At 38.9% G+C, this 17,532-nt stretch overlaps 1 protein-coding gene across 2 annotated transcripts in view; it reads left to right on the top strand.

Moving 5' to 3' along the window:
• Nucleotides 1–17,532, top strand: part of AGPAT5 (1-acylglycerol-3-phosphate O-acyltransferase 5) — a 60,468-nt gene that overhangs the window by 2,271 nt on the left and 40,665 nt on the right. For both annotated transcript variants that reach the window (XM_080387757.1, XM_080387758.1), the window contains exons 2-3: nucleotides 14,689–14,758; nucleotides 14,969–15,084. In XM_080387757.1, coding sequence (XP_080243883.1) covers nucleotides 14,689–14,758; nucleotides 14,969–15,084 — 186 coding nt within the window. The remainder of the gene's footprint in view (nucleotides 1–14,688; nucleotides 14,759–14,968; nucleotides 15,085–17,532) is intronic.

Here is a 17,532-nt window from a genome sequence, read left to right as displayed (position 1 = left end):
GTGGTCTTTTAGGACAGTATTAAAATAGAGATGCTTTGTCACAGTAAGCAACAAGTTATGTTAAGAGGAGATGATACATGCAAAGCTGAAATAAAGGATAACTAACAAAAAGAGTCCTCAAAATCAATGTGGCATATTGTCACAGGATAAGTAAAATAGTAACTGAGACTGAAAAGTAAATAAAAACTTGGAAAATATGATACATGTGTAGAGAGGTAAGAGGCAGGATCCTTAAAATTCATGTGTTGTTTAATTAGAAGATATCCCCCACTTGTTTAAGGAGAAGAAACAGGGTATCCTTTCAGACCTACTCTTGCAAACACTGAGCACTTAAAACTTGAAACTCAATGGAAAGTTAAGCACGTGTCCAACTTTGAGACTGGGATGGTAACCTGAGAGCTACTGTGAATTTGCTGTTTTAAGGCATGTAATTAGATACAGAAGTGTAGTAGCATTAAATTTATAACTTAATCCCACAAAATAGTGTGAGAATAGTAACTTGTGTGGTTTCATAAAGGCAGCTGTAGGGCTTTGCCAGCATTAAGGCATCGTAGTAGCCATGGGAGGGAGGCATTCAGCATCTCCTCCAGGTTTGTTAATTTATTCAGTTGACTGAAGTATATTGGGATTTTTTTTATAGCTGGTTAAATGGAGGCCAACAACCTCAGACATCAGAATACTGGAACTTCTTGCGGAGTCTCACTGAAGTCATTGGGATTATACCGTTGCTTAACTGACTTACGAACCAAAGCCTTAAGTGACTGCCACCATCTTACCATACATAAAAAGTCTTCAGTGTTAGGTAGTTGGCGTTCTTTGGTTTGTTACGCTTAGAATATTTGTGTTTTTTCAATATGATGGCAGTCGTGACTTTGAGAAGTCTGATCTTAAAATAATAATTTTGCTGAAATTCCCAGTAATGTGAGTGGGGCCTTCATAGGATAAAGTTGGGTTTGGTCATAAATGTAGATTATTTTTTGACTGAATGAAATACTAATGTATCTATATTTATGTTGTATTTAGCTGTCAGGAAGTGATGTATATCTGTAAGTCATCTGCTGTTAGGCCATCAAATATGTAAATCTGTCTCCTGCTCATGACCATATGCACAATTGTATTTTTCTTCTTTTTTTTGTTCTTCATGACTTGAGCATTTTTAACCAAGTTTATGAAAACAAAAGCTCTGGTTCATGCTGGGAAGGCATTTTATCTTTAGCAAATTCTTTTCAGTTGTGAAATGTAACTAAATAAGGTGATAACCTCATCTGCATGACAGAAAATCTTGAAAGACTAATAATTCCCTTTCTCTTAAGTATTTGACTTGAGATCTAAAATAATTACAGAACTATAATTGCTGTGAACCCTTGCTGAGTATTTATGTTCTAGAGAGTGGCTCATACTTGCCCTGTTAAAATTTTGGGTCAGACCTGTTTTTTTCCACCAAGATAATTTGTTTTACAAAGCCTAAGAGAACTTGAGCTATGATAGAATCAGTTTAGGTTTTCCAATAATATTAGAATTCTGTTAATGAATTGCCAAAAATAGCCCTTTTGCTGACTGTCGTGCAAGAGCTGGTTGTAGAAGATCAAAGATCAAGTATGTAGAGTACAAAAAGCAGCTCACAGCCAGTCCTGTCAGTGAGGTAAACTGGACAAAGCCAGTATGACTATAAAGTGAAGTCCTATAATGCTCTGTAAGTTCATTAGTGCAATTGCAGGTTAGCAGATATCCGTGAATTTTATTAAGGAGCTATAAATACATAGAAGTAATCCACATGTGGCATTGTCACAGCGCTCTTTGACAATCTCCAGGGTTATAAACTCTTAGTAATGAAATTCTGTAAATGTAGTCTGTTGGAAATTGGCATAGAGAAAATGTCCCTGCTTTGGCCCTGTGTTGCTTTTAATGCAAATGCTGTTGTGTTGCTTCCCACCTGTCCTGCTACAAGCTGCAGAAGTGCTACAGTGCTGTTTTCTAGGAAGAATGTATACAAGATGCTTGAACTCTGTGTAAAGTAAGTAGAAAGTCTTATGGAGGGGATGTTAATTTCATCAGCGATGAGCCAAAGCAGTCACTGACAGAAACAGGTGCAATTCAAGCACTTCAGAGGCTTGCATTTGCTTGTACTAATAGTTCATTTGGCCCCAGGTTTCTAAATCTTCAAGTAGGCTGTGAGCTGTGGTTGTGTTACTACTTTTGTCTTTACTGTGTTAGGGAAGTCTGATCGCTTACATTTCATACAGATAATAAACAGTTGCATCTTAATAGGATGCAAAAACCAAAATGACTGCAAATAATGCCTGTGATTAGGATGTTTGAAGGGCTGAAAGGACTAGTAATTCAGTATGATGAATGCTGTCTTCCTTCTGTGACCCTTAGAATTTTATCCCAGTTGCTGTCAGGGTGATTAAATTAATGCCTATTGGGTTTGTGCACGTTTCAGATCAGATGAGGACTAAGTGTTCTTTAACTTTTTTTTTGTGTGTTTGATATTTTGTATTGAGTGGCAGTGAAGAAATAATAAAGAAATCATCACTCGGACTGCTTCCTAGAGGATCATTTTCCATCTGAAAGGTTTTGACAATTAAAATCCATGAGTGAATTAATGTGCATGGATTTTGCTCACTGCTTGTGTCAGCTGTCCTCCCTACCCCCACTTCCTGCTGAATAGCAGGTTTTGGAAGTGGTGCTTTCATTAAAGACGTTACGAAATTCTGGTTTTCATTGTCATTACGGAACTGTGGAAGGGCTGTGAGAATCAGAAGCTACCTCGGTGTTGTTTAGCAGAGCTGTAGTATTTCTTAATTTTAGGAAGGACAAGAGATCCCTGTTGAACAATGCAGTGTGCTTTCTGGATTGATATTGAGGCTTGGAATTGCTGTGTCTCCACTAGGTTGAAAACTACTTGGGGTTCGAGCATATCAGAACTTTGAGGAGACAATGCTGCTGAACTCTTGACAGTGCTTTCCAGTGGAGTAGAGCCTGGGCTGTGCTTCATGTCTTGGCTTCCTAGGAAATCTGTGAGGAGAGCTCTGTGTCTGAGCTTGGGATAGATAGTCTTCTAGCTACTGGCCAATCTGCAGTGGAAGTGAGGGTTGCGAAGTCTCTGCCCATTTCTGTTCCTAGGACGGAAGCTTTCCCAGGCAAGGTTACCTTTGCTCCCTGCTTTCCCTTTTGAAGCTGTTGAGCCATCCAACAGGTAATTCAGGAGGGCCCAAGGTGGAGGTGGGAAGCACAAGAGGCAGTCCAAGTCAATAATGGCCAAGCTGCAGCATACTCACAGGGAGATACTTCTCGTTGCTGTTGATGAGGCGGGTTATCATCTCTCAGGAACCTGGTTCTCCCCTCTCCACAGTGAAGGAGGCATCATAACCAGACTTCAGCAAGGCAGGATGAAGGTCTTCCAGGTGCTTTCTGTCGGCAGATGTGAGGGATGGGGTCTGAGTCCCCCAAGGTGAGGACCCATTTCCCTGACAAACGCCATAACCAGAAGGTCAAAAGAAGTCACTTTTCACCCTTCTCTAGCTGTGTTTGGAAAGAAAGTGCTGGCGGTTGCATTTTGGCATGAGCCTGATTTTATGAACCTGTGCTTGAGTTTCCTGAGCTCTCCTCCCAGTCTGGTAGCTCAGGAGTGGGAGAGTACTGGATGGTATAGGAGCTGAGTGGGAATGTGCAGAGCTGCATGCGAGGCAAACCTCCAAGCTCAGATGGTAGCTGAGCAGCCTCCAAGGGCTTGCATGGAACGTGCAGCTTGCAGCAGCAACGCTTGTCAGTACCCCGCTCATGTTGGTGCTTTGTGAAACTGTTAGCTGCTGTGGGGCATGCAGAGAGGTTAAGATAATCATAACTTGCCATGTATTTGCAATGGTAGAAATAATGAAATAAAGGTCTTGGGGGAGTGATAGAAATTTGGGGATTGCTGCAGTGCAAAGATTGAAAAGAAACTGGAGAACATAGTGAAGTGAATCACTTTTGTGTAGTAAACTTTTGAAAGAAGTCCGGTGAAATTTTTCTGCAGTTATACTGGCTCCATGAAGGTGGTTTACCCTGGCTCATCTAATTAGAGATTTCAGTGCACAGCTGTCTCCAGGCATATGTCTTGTATAGTATACTACAAAATCCTGTGTGTTATTGTGGCAGAAATTAAGTGATACCTGCTAAGCCTGAGGGATGCAACTTTCAAATTGGGATGGATGCCTAATTTTAGACTCTTACGTTCAACTGTGGTGTGAGGCAGCAAAAATAGCTACATTAGGTGTGTAAGCTTTGTGCTCTTACTTTTTCAGTTATTGCAAAATACATATTTGTGTAATCTTCATTTTTGTTACGTCTGCCTTTGGTTGTCATTCGGAAGGTGAAAATGAAGTCCTTCATGACTCCAATTTATCTGGGGTATCAGCTGTAGTTCTGTGCTGCAGATTTGGCTCTGGGGCCAAATTTCTGGAGGAAATTTAGTATGGTGAGGGTCTGCATTTGGTGCTGGTCCTGATCATCCCCAACCTCTTGCCCAATATATGAAAAATAAAACCAATAAACTGAAACAGAGGTCTGTTAGCATTTTTAAAGATTGAGTATCAGCTACATAAACCGAAACTGCTGTTTGGGTTCATAAATTAGAAGCTTTGTGTAGAGATTTGCCTAGCATGTGTTATTTAATTGGCAAGTCACAACAATCTGAATTTTATATCAGCCTTATCTAATGCAGTCTGCAGTTTAGAAGTAGTATGTATGTTCACGTTTTGAAGTTGGCTGCATATATTTTATGAAAGTCCTAAACAGTCGAGCATTTGTCAGGTAGGAAAAGCTAAGGAGTCAAAGGGCAAGTTTGAATGCGCTTAAAAATGCAGATTCCATGTATTTGGTCAGTAAGTTTTACAATCTCCTGAATTGTCTGTTTAAATATATTTTAATTTTAATATCTTAAGATTTTTAGTATATTCCATTCTTAATATAATTGTCCTGATTTTGAATAATTTCTTACATTTGAAGATACAAATAGTATTTATCACTTTTTCTAAAACCACTTCTTTGTATTTATTTTTTTTAACCTGCATGAGTTTTATATACTTTTCCCTTTTTGCATTTAATTGTGTTTTGGTAGATACTGGGCCATGGAGTTTTACAGTGCTATTCCATGCCCTTTCCTTCTGCTTACATAATATGTCCAGGTACTTTATGTAAGGATGATTGTTAATTGAGAAGTTTTTTCTCCTGGTGCTCTACCATCAGACACTGTTCTTGCTAAGAGAAGATTCTAGTCGTAACTAAACGTTTGACTCCAGTTGCTTCAAACTATTTACCTCAGGCTTACAGGGTATCCTTTTTTTCTTAAGTTTTAGTTGTGTTAGATGAAGTAGGCTCAGATGTCAGGGATTTTGACATTACAATTATGAGGAAGTGTAATTTTCTCAGAGGAAAAATACTCCTTAATCTTTGTTCTGTCAATTTGAATTTATGCTGTGAAGAGATTTGTGATAAAAAACCCAGGGAAATTATTTTCTTCTTTTGTTCATTTCATTTCTGTCACATGCTACTTGTCGTCTTCTCTGTTATAACTAGCTCCTCAGTGTGTGACTAGGAAATCAGAGTTTATGCCAGTTTGATTTTTTTAAACGTAAAATTAGCTACCTGTGTTATTTGGTTGAATCTGTATTTGGGCATATAATAGATGTGAAGAAAAATAATTATTTTGGGTGACTTTGAACAGTATTGTGGTAGTTGCAGTAATTTTTCCTCTGGAACTTCAGACTTGAAGAGTTATGCCATCCCATTTTCTAATGCTACTTGGAAATATGAGGGCACACTTGCTTCGTTTTTGCATAAGGGAGTGTAGTGCATGGTCACAAGCAAACTGCAGGTGAGCTGGCTCATTCACAGGCTGTGGTTGTGCGCAGATATTAGAGTGATTTTAACAGTGGCTGTTTTTCAAAGCTGATTCAAGTTCACTGTGTTCAGGTCTGGTGCTAGATTAGTTACAGCTAGCTCACATACCTCCCTGCATGTTCTCTTTCGCTGTGTAATGATTCCTTTGCCTCACCTTGAAAGTCCATAGTGCTTAAATTCTAAATGCTTACTGAAAATTATGTGTGTAGGAGCTTTCAAAAACCTTATTCCACAATCACAGGACACAGAGGTTTCCTAATCATCCCCTTTCCCTTGCGTGTTGACTCACTGATAACTTCACACCAGTTCTGCCTGTACTTGATACAAATGCTTCTAAGAGTATTACAGAGATACAATCAACTCCTTGGAGTCCTTGGCATTTAGAAGCAAAGGGCCTATTATAAAGAGCACTAACTAGAAGAACACTGCAAACTGCCATGCGGTTTCCTGCTTCTGGCTGGCCTGGGGTGTACAAAGGATAGCATTTCCACAATGTGCTTAATGTACCAAGGCACTGTAGCTGTTATTTTTGGGGGGTGGATGAGATGGGACATGAACATTATGTATTTTCCACTACAGAAGAGTAATAAAGTAAACAATAGCTACATTGAATGTGGGTCGCTTTTTCCTTTCTTTTAAGGAAATTGCAGAAATCTGTGAGAAGAGATCTTCAGAGGTGCCAAAAGCTTATGAGGGGGAACAATTTCTTTCCTGATGAAACAGGTGGAATACTTCCTTCCACTCTTGTGCTAGAAGGCATGTTCAGGTTTTGTGTAATAGCAAGATGCCAGATGTTCTGAAAAGCCCTGCTGTTGAAATCTCATCTTATAAATAATCTCCTTTCACATGTGCTATATATATTGGAAATACGTGCAGTACTTGTAAAAAATATATAATTACTGGTGATTTATAATAAAAGGTATTTAGATGCTCTAACTTTGACTTTCGCAAGTGGTCACTGGTTGTAATTGTGGGCTGCTCCATGGTCCATGCTGTAGAACTGCTCTGTTAACAAAAGCAAGTCATTTGCAGAAAGATCCAGTAAATTATTTAGACACTGGAAATAGGTTTTATTCAGAATTTAGATGCCAAAATCTTAACATTATGTTCATGTTTTGTCACCAGGACTGAAAGAGTTAAGTAATACAGATGTGTGTAGTACTGTCAAATGGTATTGGTATTAAACATGTGCTGGCAGGACTGGGGACCTCAATAAAAGGTTTGGCTTTTTTTTTTTTTTTTTTTTTTTTCTTTTTTTTTCTATTTAAACAAACAAACCAAACCCAAAAAGGAATAAATTATGGTGCCTCTCTTTAACTTAATGAGTTGGAGCACAAACTCAACCTACAGGATGCATCAGTTCTTTCTTCATACACGTCTCCACTGCTGCTTTGAAAAAGGTGATTTGGCAGTTTGTTTTCAGAAGAGAGAATCCCCACTCCATAGATGCACCTTCTGACAGCAGTGAGCAGTGTGTTAGGGTGGGATACAATTTAAAGTCTGCATCTGCTTTCAGTGAGCTAAATTGTGGCAACTCAAAGCTGGCAGGCTCAGAATCAGAGATTCTGTAAATCCCCTTCTGCAGCACTGAGCTCCCCTCAAAGCCAAGGGCTCCTGCTTCTGGTTGATGTGCCATGGGTAACTACCAGAGAGGTTTTGTTGAATCTAGTCTGAGACTGTTTAAATAAGCGTAAACTAACTTAAATTGCCCCAACATACTTGGTATTGTGAAAACTTATTCTCTGAAATTAGCCTTTTGCTCATATTGGATATTCCAGTTATTACAGATACTTCCCAAACCTCTTTACCACATGCCCCTTCTCTAAACAATAATCACCACCTGAATCACCCTCTAAATAGAACTTGTGAAACTATACACATCACTCTTGAGGTAATGGTAGACTGGTGTGAATAAAATGGTTTGTAATGGTCTGCTCAAAATTGCCACCTGAGGCTGTGGGCAGGGCTGTAAGGAAAAGTGCGTAACACTGCTGTAGGATTCAGTCCTTCACATCTAAGTCCTCTCAGCAGCATCTGTGAAAGTTGCAGGCAGGCAGGCACTGAAAACAGAACTAGCCTGGTTAAACACGTAATATTGTGCATCTGTTGATAAAGGTCTCCTTCCTTTTACAGGGTTGTGGGTTTTTTTGGATTTGGGGTTTTTTTTTAGAATTACAGTAATCCTGTTAGAGTATTCAGAGTAACAGGGAATGCTGGCGTCATTTAGCCTGCTGCAGTAACTAGACATTCTGAGTACGTACTTTTTTAGTTAACCTCTCTATGTGAAACTCTTTGAGCTTTTGCTCTAAAATGTAAGTGTGGTAGTTATTGCTGTCTATTTGATTTCCTGCAATAAGCTGCCGGCACTGAAACTATCAGGATTTTCCTTCAGACAGCCTGCCTGCAGTGAAAATTATTTAATTTGTTGTAAAATTTTAGAAAATAAGGCAACTAATGTGTTATAGCCTAAATATTTGCAAGTCTTTTTTATGCTTAAATACAGAAAGTAGTCAAATATGCACAGAATAAAAGACTAAAGCTGTATTTTTACTGACATAGATATTATGAATTTTATTATAAATATTAATATGTTTTCATTAGTTTCCAAGGTAACCACGTTTCTTTTAAGATTTTAGTGATTCTGATTCTTCCAGAAGGACCTTTCCCTTCATTCAGGGGTCAGTTATGTTTAATTGAGCTAGAAACTGTAAAGCCTTTACAGTCATCATTAGAACTATACTTCTATACATGCAGCTAGTGCCACTGAATGAAGGAGAACCACTCGTGTTTGTAAGTTTGCAAATTAAACCATAAGACTAAAAGTTAGTATGAAAGCAAAAATGTACACACTTGATACTTAACATCAAATGGTATGGTTCAGTCCTGCATAATCCATATAGGTTGCTAATATAGTCTTCTTAACAAAAAGGAAATAAAATGGAGTAACTGCTTCTTGAAGTTCTCTGCTTTCTGGCTCAATCAGTTGAATGATTTTTAAAAATAATAAAATGTAATTACATATAGGAATCTTCTCGACATTCTTCAGAGCTCAGTCTCTTGGCAGTGGTTTTCTTCACTAAACCCCAGTGAAACACATAGCTGCAGAATATTTGAACTCTCTGCTTCAGTAAAATGGATTGCATTGTGATTTTATGGTTTGATGCTCAGCCTGAGCAGCAGACTTCAGATTTGTGCAGTTACGTATTGAGCAGATAAGTCTCTTTAACTAAAGAGGTTATGAGGTATGACCAATAATACAACCATTACCTAAAAACTGTATGTGACTCTAAAGGTATTTTGAGAAAAATGATAATGAATGGTAAACATTTTTTACATCTAGAGAAAAAGCAACTAAAACCTAAACCATAGAAGTCTCCTGTTCTATTTATATTCCTTATGCTGTAAGCAAGTGAAACCCGTATCTGTTAAATGTGAATAAAAGTGCTTCTGTCTTCTGTAAAGAAAAAGAAACATTTGAAATTCTTATTATAGTAGGACATCTGAAAACCTGAGAAATTTGTCAGCACCATGTACAATTTACCCATTTGTATCCTGTCTTGAGCCTGCTTCTTGTCAAACAGGGTAAATAGATTCTGTGATCTGAGGTACTTTCTCTAGAAGCTCAAAGGACTGGTTGTGTCAACAGGCAGGTTTTTAGACAAAGACAGAATTTAAACAACTTCTCATAAGATGCCTGCAGCAGTGCTGCAGAAGTCAGCTTGCACAGGGTTACACATTGACTTCACAAGCCGTATCTGGTAGTTGCTTCTGGTGGTTTGTTGATGCAAGTTCCACCCTTTCACCACAAAATTATATCCAGACTTTTTAACAAACATATGAGGAATACATCCTAGGATACTACTGATTTTAATAAGCACTCATATTGTAGTAGTGCCCAGCTAAAAATGACGCTGTTGTCCCAAACTTCATGCGGTCCCAGTTACAAAACTAGGCATGAAGAAATAGCAAAATGGAGAGAAGAGCATGTTGTGGGGATAGCTGAGTATACGAAGTTTGTGTGGTGTTTTTTAACTGAAGTGTTGATGTCTTGTATGTTCTGCTTCTCTCTTCCTCCAGGAGTGGGAAGGAACGTTCTCCTGCTGCTATCCTACTGCTTTTATGCTTCTTTCCAGTTGCTATTGCCTGTGCCTAAAGCTGACTTTTTCCTGATCAGAATGCTCTCTGCACAGTGTCCCCGTGCATATCGGGTTTGTTGAAGTAACAGCAAGGATGGGAGCATTCTGCAATTCACACCTCGTTTCTTTGAACAGAGAAGAGAGGAGGGTTAAGTCCTGTAAGGAACCAAGAATGAGTGTGCCTGGTAGGCATGTGATAGGACATCAGATGAGATGGCCCTAATTTTTACCACCAGTATCTAGCTGTGTTGCCTTTTGGCCACTCAAGCAGAAGTGCCAGATCTGCTTGCAGGTCAGTTCCTGAACTGCTCCCGTTATCAGCCACATCCGATTATCATATAAAGGTAATCTCTTTGCTTAGAGTTTGATGTGCTTGCCAGTTGACCTGCCAGCAGTCTTCTGATAGTGTATCTCTTGAGTTATTTTTGTCATGGCCCTATTTACTGAGCTGATGTAGTTAGGATACGATTAAATGTTCTGTTTAATTTTCTTTGGTATGTACAGATTTCATAAGCAGGAAGTAAAACTCAACCTCTAAATTGGGAGTATCAACCTTGTTGCAATGAAAATCTATGCAAACTACAAGTTAACTCAGGTGTGGCTGCCATGCAGGACTGTTTTACGTTGCTACTTGACCTACCATGTTAGTAGGGCCATAGTTTAATGTGTTGCACTGGAAGAAACTGCTAGGGAAGCTGAAATACCAGATTACCCAGGAGCTGCTATTTTCATGCCTAGATCAGCCGATCACTGAATTAGTAAATTCTCTCATCAGAAGTTGTAACCTCCTGCCAGTGAGTCAGGGCTTACTCTGGCCACAGCACTGTGAGGTGTGTCTTGTACCTCCTGAGCATGTGAACAGTTTGGTATATGGCATCCAGGGAAGCTGGGTACTGGCTTTCCCACAGAAGGGAGTCTAATAGCATCGAGTTTTCTTTATTTGAGACCTCACTGAATTGAGTTTGACAGCACTGCTATGTAAACAGCTGTGAAAGACCCAAACTAACAGTAACTGTATTACCCGTTACTGTGAACTGGGCTGTGAAGCAACCAAAACATGGTTAAAAGCACACATTTTAATGTTCTGTACCCAAGTAACATTTGTAATGTTAGACTGTAAATCTGTATTTTAAATATTTTCCCTCAAATCTCTGCTTACTTTGGCTTGCTGTGTTGCTCTTCTTTTTAATTTGTTTTCTTTTCTTGACTTAATTGTGCCTTTAAAAAAAAAAAACAAACAAAACCACAAAGCAGCACCTATTCAACTGAATAGGTTCCTCCTGTGCTTCATTGTGCAGGCAGGACACTTAAATTCTCAGAGTCTTTCAAAGCTGACACATAGGTAGGGTGTATGTATGCTGTGGCATTTGGAAAGCAGCATAAAATATCTGAAACACTAGGTACATTAGCTTCTGAAACTGAAAATTGCCTCCCAAGCATGTCCTGCACTGCTTCCCTGGTGCTGGCTGGTGAGTGCCCTGCAGAGGGGAAGACCATCCCCCCTGGTGCTCAGCAGATCCCAGGAACAGCACTGTTCTGAGGAGGACCTGGAGTGTCCTGGCTACCGTGATCTCTTCGGGTTGCTTCAGAAGGGGCATGCACGCAAGCTGGCACTGTGGGCACTTGCTTCTTCTGCATTGCTGTCCCTGGTAGATCACTCAAGTGCTTGCCTTCACTGTGGTCCCCAGATCTCTTCTGCACCAGCAGACTGAGAAGGAGCCAGAGACTGCACAGTGCCTGCAGCAGGGGATTCTGCGAAGTTAGCTACAAAAAGCAGCAGGGAATCAGAGGTTTTCTGGAGACCACGAAGGAGAGTACTGTGTAATTTCCTTCTGCAGCTATAATATACATAGGTGCTCTGGTTTACCAAAAGCATCGGACTGCCAGAAATTGAAGGCTTGCCATGATGGGACTCTTTCCCAATTTATCCACAAGCAGGTGAATTCTTCAGACATCATCTGGAAGGGAAAAGGGCAGTGTTTCTGCAGGATTTAAAGCTCTTAACTGTTAGCCCTCTATATTGTGTAAAGTCTATGAAAATTTCCAGAAAAAACAACAAAGTGAAAGTGCTTTGTTCTCAGGAGGAGAGCTGTGTGGGAATGTAGGTCAGAAGTTGCCATTCTTACCTGGTTGTAGTAACAGTTGTATCGTAAGTTTGTAACTCTCAGATCTTACCTGTGAATGTCTAATATCTGAATAGCTGTTTGCTGGCCTATCGTGAATTGTAATAAGCCGTTTCTTGAGATAATGAAATGGGCAGTGCTGAAGTGGATGATGCTGCAGTTAAAGCTGTTGCATCCTCTTAGGCTGAGCCATCTGAGCGATCAACATAGAATTTCCAGATTTTCTCATTCCTTCCTTTGCTTTGAAATAGAATATCCATTTGTTGTGTTTAATGAGAACTAATTATAAATGGGGGAAATAATATTTTATTTTAATTTTTTTTTTAGTTCTGTACAACAGTATGACTGTTTTATCATGAGTAAAAAGATTTTGGTCTGTTACATGTAACATGTAACTGTTACGGTAAGACATAATGTTGTACATTGACATTGCTTACGGTAATGATAAGTGAGTGTTCCTCTGGGATTAAAAAGTGAACTAGATCCAGTTTTACTGAAATAAAAAATTAAACAGATTAACTGTTACATTTGGCAGGCACAATCCTACTTTTTTTTTTTTAAGGGAATGATCCTTAATATTTGTTCTAACTTAATAAAATAATCACAAGTGAATGCTTTGAATTGTGGGTCTGATTACACTGAGGTTTTGACTTTGTACACTAAAGTGGAAATTTTTACAAATTGAAGTTATAAACTGTATTTCAAACCCTGTTTCTTGTGTGTGGTAGCTCTTACAGTGTCAAGGGCAGGTTTTGTTTTCCTCTTGTTCTTGTTTTCTTGTATTTTAAAAAAGCACAGGCAGCACTCAGGACCTTCTGGTTTAGTGATTTGTTGTATTGGGCCTTTTCCCTTCCTCTAAAACAGTCTTTGCCAGAAACTGCATAGTGGAGTCTTAACTTGAAATTAAAGATAACAGTGCTTCTGCGCCTAGTGCATAACACTGCCAAGAAAATACACACTTGAAAAATGAAGCTTTAATTCCGTAAGTGAGATTAGGAAGATAATTTTTTATTTCAGTGGAATTTTTGCACCAGAACTGTAAGATCAGATGCTCTGACTGCTACTTTGCACTGGTGTGTGGGACCTGGAGTGTCAGCAGTAAGGTTGTAAATTCTCCTGGAACTTTAAGGAGAAAATTACTCCTGCAGCAAAATCTTGTTTTAACTACTTGGATTCTCTTCAGAATAAACTTGTCAACTGACTTGTTGCAAAGAATATTCAGTTAAAATTTATTGTGGTCTTGTTCCCAAATTTACTGACTATCTCAGTTTGCCAATATCAGGTTTCTTGCCTTGTAAACAAAATATGATCAGCACTGCAGTTGCATTTTCAAAAGGAGAGGAAGAGAATGAGTGTGAAACATACAGCTTTATGTGTGGGTTTTGCGTAGCATTACAATACAAGGCATTACCCATCCAGTATCACAGGTGAACAGAGGTGCGGGTAGATTTTCCAGAGATGCTTGTAGAGACCTTTTGTAAGGATCAATGCAAGACTTGGCATACTAAATGATATTAATCAAGTTCTGAATATTAGTTAGATCTTCGTAATAAAACTCCCCCAGATGGTCCAGACTAGGGAAGTGGTGATAGTAAGCGTGTAAACCTTCCAAATAGCACTTCAGGTTTTGGTGAATGGAGTCACTTTGAAGAAGAAGAAACAAAGAGTACAGCCATTGGTGTTGGCAGAGGGCGGGGGGAGTGCTACCTAGAATGTACAGGTTAGAAAAACTAAGCTTCATTAGATAATGAAAATATTTATTAAAAATGATTAAATGGATGCATGGATTCTTCAATTCAGAATTGAAATGGTTTAATTAATTTCTCGTTTTATATTTGAAATAGAAGTAATTAATCTGTTTTCAAAGGTGACTAAAAGGTGACTTGGATTACTGCTTCAGCACCTTGCTTTGTAGTCATGCTCTCAGAAGGTTATTTCACTCACTTTCAGGAGCAGGAAACTACAAGTTTAAATGGTATCTTTAATGTAACAGAGGGAAAGAGCAAAACCTTCTGGCTGGAAGCTGAAGACTAATGTAAGACACGCCTCAGCCTCGTGTTTTTTTGTTTGTTCTTGATGGTTAAAATCATGGCAGATGGTTGAGATTTTATTCTTGATCTAATCCAGGAGAATTCACCATTTTAAGTTGAATGATGGTGAGTGTCTGGCTGAAGCTTGTCTTATCTATTAGATGTATAAAGTTAAATGGTGGGTTTGTACATGTCTACAATTTATCTTTACCTTTAATTATATTTATGCAGTGATCTTGTGGATGTAGGTCAGCTTCTGTGGATCCAGGTCTGGGGCTGAGGCGCAAGAACAGAATAGCTTTTTCAAGCCCTTATTAATTAGTATTCACTGCTTTGGTGATAAGTCTCTTATATGCGTGGTGGGTACTGATGCAGTGATGGAGTGTTTTTCTGTTAATGGTGCTAACTTGCTGGCAGTTTTCCCAGTAAATAGCTAATTACTGCATTGGATCTCATCACTGCCAAATGCAATGAAAATAAATAATGAAGTAACACATATTTATTTATTTTTTTTAGGTAATAATCTATGGGGATTTGCCAAAAAATAAAGAAAATGTAATATATTTATCGAATCATCAGTGTACAGGTTTGTATTCTTTTATTGTTGTTTTAGCACTTTTCTTGATTTTAAAAATCTGCTTGTCTGTGTACTATCTTTCCAGCCTTGCCCTAATAAGCAAGAACTTCTAGTTCAGAAACCTTTAATGATATTTATATGTACGACATGCGCTTTTTGTTTCATCAGTGGCAGTTAGAAACTAATTTAACTAAACATTTTGGGCTTTTGTCTTTGCAGTTGATTGGATTATTGCAGACATGCTGGCAATCAGGCAGAATGCTCTCGGGCATGTCCGGTATGTCTTGAAAGATGGGTTAAAATGGCTGCCGTTGTACGGGTGGTATTTTTCACAGGTAAGCCCATTCACTTTTGCCTTGCTGTTTGTGGGTCAAATATGTAAGAGGTACCTTCCCTCTCTTTATCATCCATGCTGGAAAGATGTAGTTCTGAGCTGGCACTTGTTTATTTGAACATGAAAAGAGCAGGTTTCACTCTGCGTAGTTAGATGTGTAGCTTAGTGGAAGGACAGTTATTAAAGAAGCAGTTTACTTTTCTAAGTGAATACTTCTTATCGATGGTGTTTATTACTAGAATCAAAACTGTTGAGTCTGTTAGAAGCATATCAGAATATTTCCATAACTTTGTTCTTTCTACAGTCCAAAACCCCAGTTAGCAACAGGTGTACACAGCCTTATTTTTTTATGTATGGGGTTTTTTTATCATGCTACAAATTGTGAGTAAATTGACACTGCTGTGGTGTACTTACTTACTTTTCAGTTGTTTTATTTTAGCACGATATAAAAGAGGAAAATTGGACCTTAGTAACTTAGCGTGGAGGAAAAGCAGATCCCAGCCTCTGAAAGTGTTGATGGTTTTGCTTTGGACTTTAGTTAAGCAAAAACCTTAGTCTAGCAGTATTCTTATTATGGCCTTTTACTTTCTCCTCTTCCGGCGTAATGCTGCTCTTGTTCCTTTTCGTTTGAGAGCTCAACCTGATGTGACTCAAAATTACACAGTTCCTGAAGTACAGTGGGCCATGGTCACTGTACAGCCAACATACTGAGTGGATGTGATCTTTAGCCTGAAACGGTGGAGATGGCTTTGCCTCTCTAAAATCCTTTCTGAATTTGTCACGTCTGTTCTTTCCTTTTTCTGAAAGCAGGACTTTATATATACAAGTGAAATAAAACATAGAGGGGCATGTTTTTGGAAGTATGGTATGTTCTGCTAGGTGATCAGAAATGGCTTCACAGTATTTATTTCAGCATTTAGATGGGTGCTTAGCTGTTAGAATAGAAATGGATTAAGTTTGGGTAACTGTTCTAAAGTGCCAGTTCAGCAAGATTTTTCTCCTTGGCTTCTGTCTTTACCTGTTCCCTGAACGTTAATCTACTTTCTACCCCCCACTCCCTCACACTGCCTAGGCCAAAAAAAAAAAAAAAGGCAAAAAACACTTAGAAAAATACTTCTAATACAATTAGGCAGTTTCCTTGAACTGACTGTCAGCCCTTCCCGAGAGGATGGGGGATACTGAGAGAAATACTACGCTGGGTATGATGTGAACTATATGCTAGTTTGTAAAGGAATATATGAAGATTGGGCAACTACAGACATGTGTCTGAATAGGAGGCTTTACTCTCTCCCTCATCCTTGGCTGCACATTCCTCTCTCTCTCACTGCGTGCACTTTTGCATCTGTAGTCAGATCAATTGATTGCTAGAAACAACAAAAGGGGGCAAGTTTTGAGTATACAGCCGTGGGTGGGAAGAGGGGAGGAGGCAGGATAGCCCTTGTGTGGCCGTTGACACTGAAACTTTGCCTCCAAGAAGCTAATGTTAGATTGGGTTGAGAGAGCATTGAGCAAGGGGAGGTACAGATCCATGAACTGCCTAATGAATATGCTGAAGAATAGGGACTGCCTTAAGCAGCAGCCTTTCCCAGCCATCAGATGTTGCCTTCTGGCTTGGGTGTGGGTACAGAACTTGAACAGAGGTTCAGGGTCTTGGATCGTGTCACATAAATCTAGGCTGGAGCATGGGTGGTTGCCATCCTTTCTTCTAAAATCACTATGTTAAGAAAAGAATATGTGCAGACAAAATAAGAAAACTGTTCACAGTTTCTTTTTATTGGTGGATTTGCTGTCCCAGTCCGCTAAATAAGTATAGACTGTCCTAACTCACTGAGGGTATCCACTGGGAGAAAAATGGACTTCTCTGTTGTCTAGTGTTTGTCCCTACTAAAGAATCTGGTTCTTTACATTTTTCTTCCACTAAAGTGGCCAGTCTGCTGCATGGAAATATTTTGCTCTTTGTCCTTGCCTGTAGTCATTACATTGATGGTGTGTTAAGTCTGCTTTAATTAAAATACAGGCAGGATATATATTCCATCCGCTATCACTAGCTGTCCAGAAATGATATTTTTCAAGATTTTGGAAAATGACTATTGCTATCTGGAATATCCGGCTCTCAGTTTCCTGACTGCTATATTGACTGTTAAAAGAAGGTTCCTGTGGAAATTAATCTGAATGTAGCCTACGTTTTTTAATCAAAACATATATATTAAATAAAATCTTTGGGTTTGTTTTTTTTTTTTTTTTGATTCCTCAAAACATTGAACTTTACAAAACGTAGTAGGGGATAATTACATTTAGTTATCTATATATATTCAGTGACACAAATGAAAGGCAGCTTACGGAGGTGATGCGTGTGTGTTTAAATGACTGAGACGGGATGCAGCAGGCCTGCAGTGCAAGCTAATAGGTATTTTTATTGTTTTTATCACACCAAACAGTGCAAAAACAT

The sequence above is a fragment of the Falco punctatus genome (assembly GCF_963210335.1).
Source record: "Falco punctatus genome assembly, chromosome: 5".
In the NCBI taxonomy this organism is placed as follows: domain Eukaryota; kingdom Metazoa; phylum Chordata; class Aves; order Falconiformes; family Falconidae; genus Falco; species Falco punctatus.
Note: the sequence above shows the minus strand (reverse complement) of the source record. Positions and strands in the feature narration are given on the sequence as shown.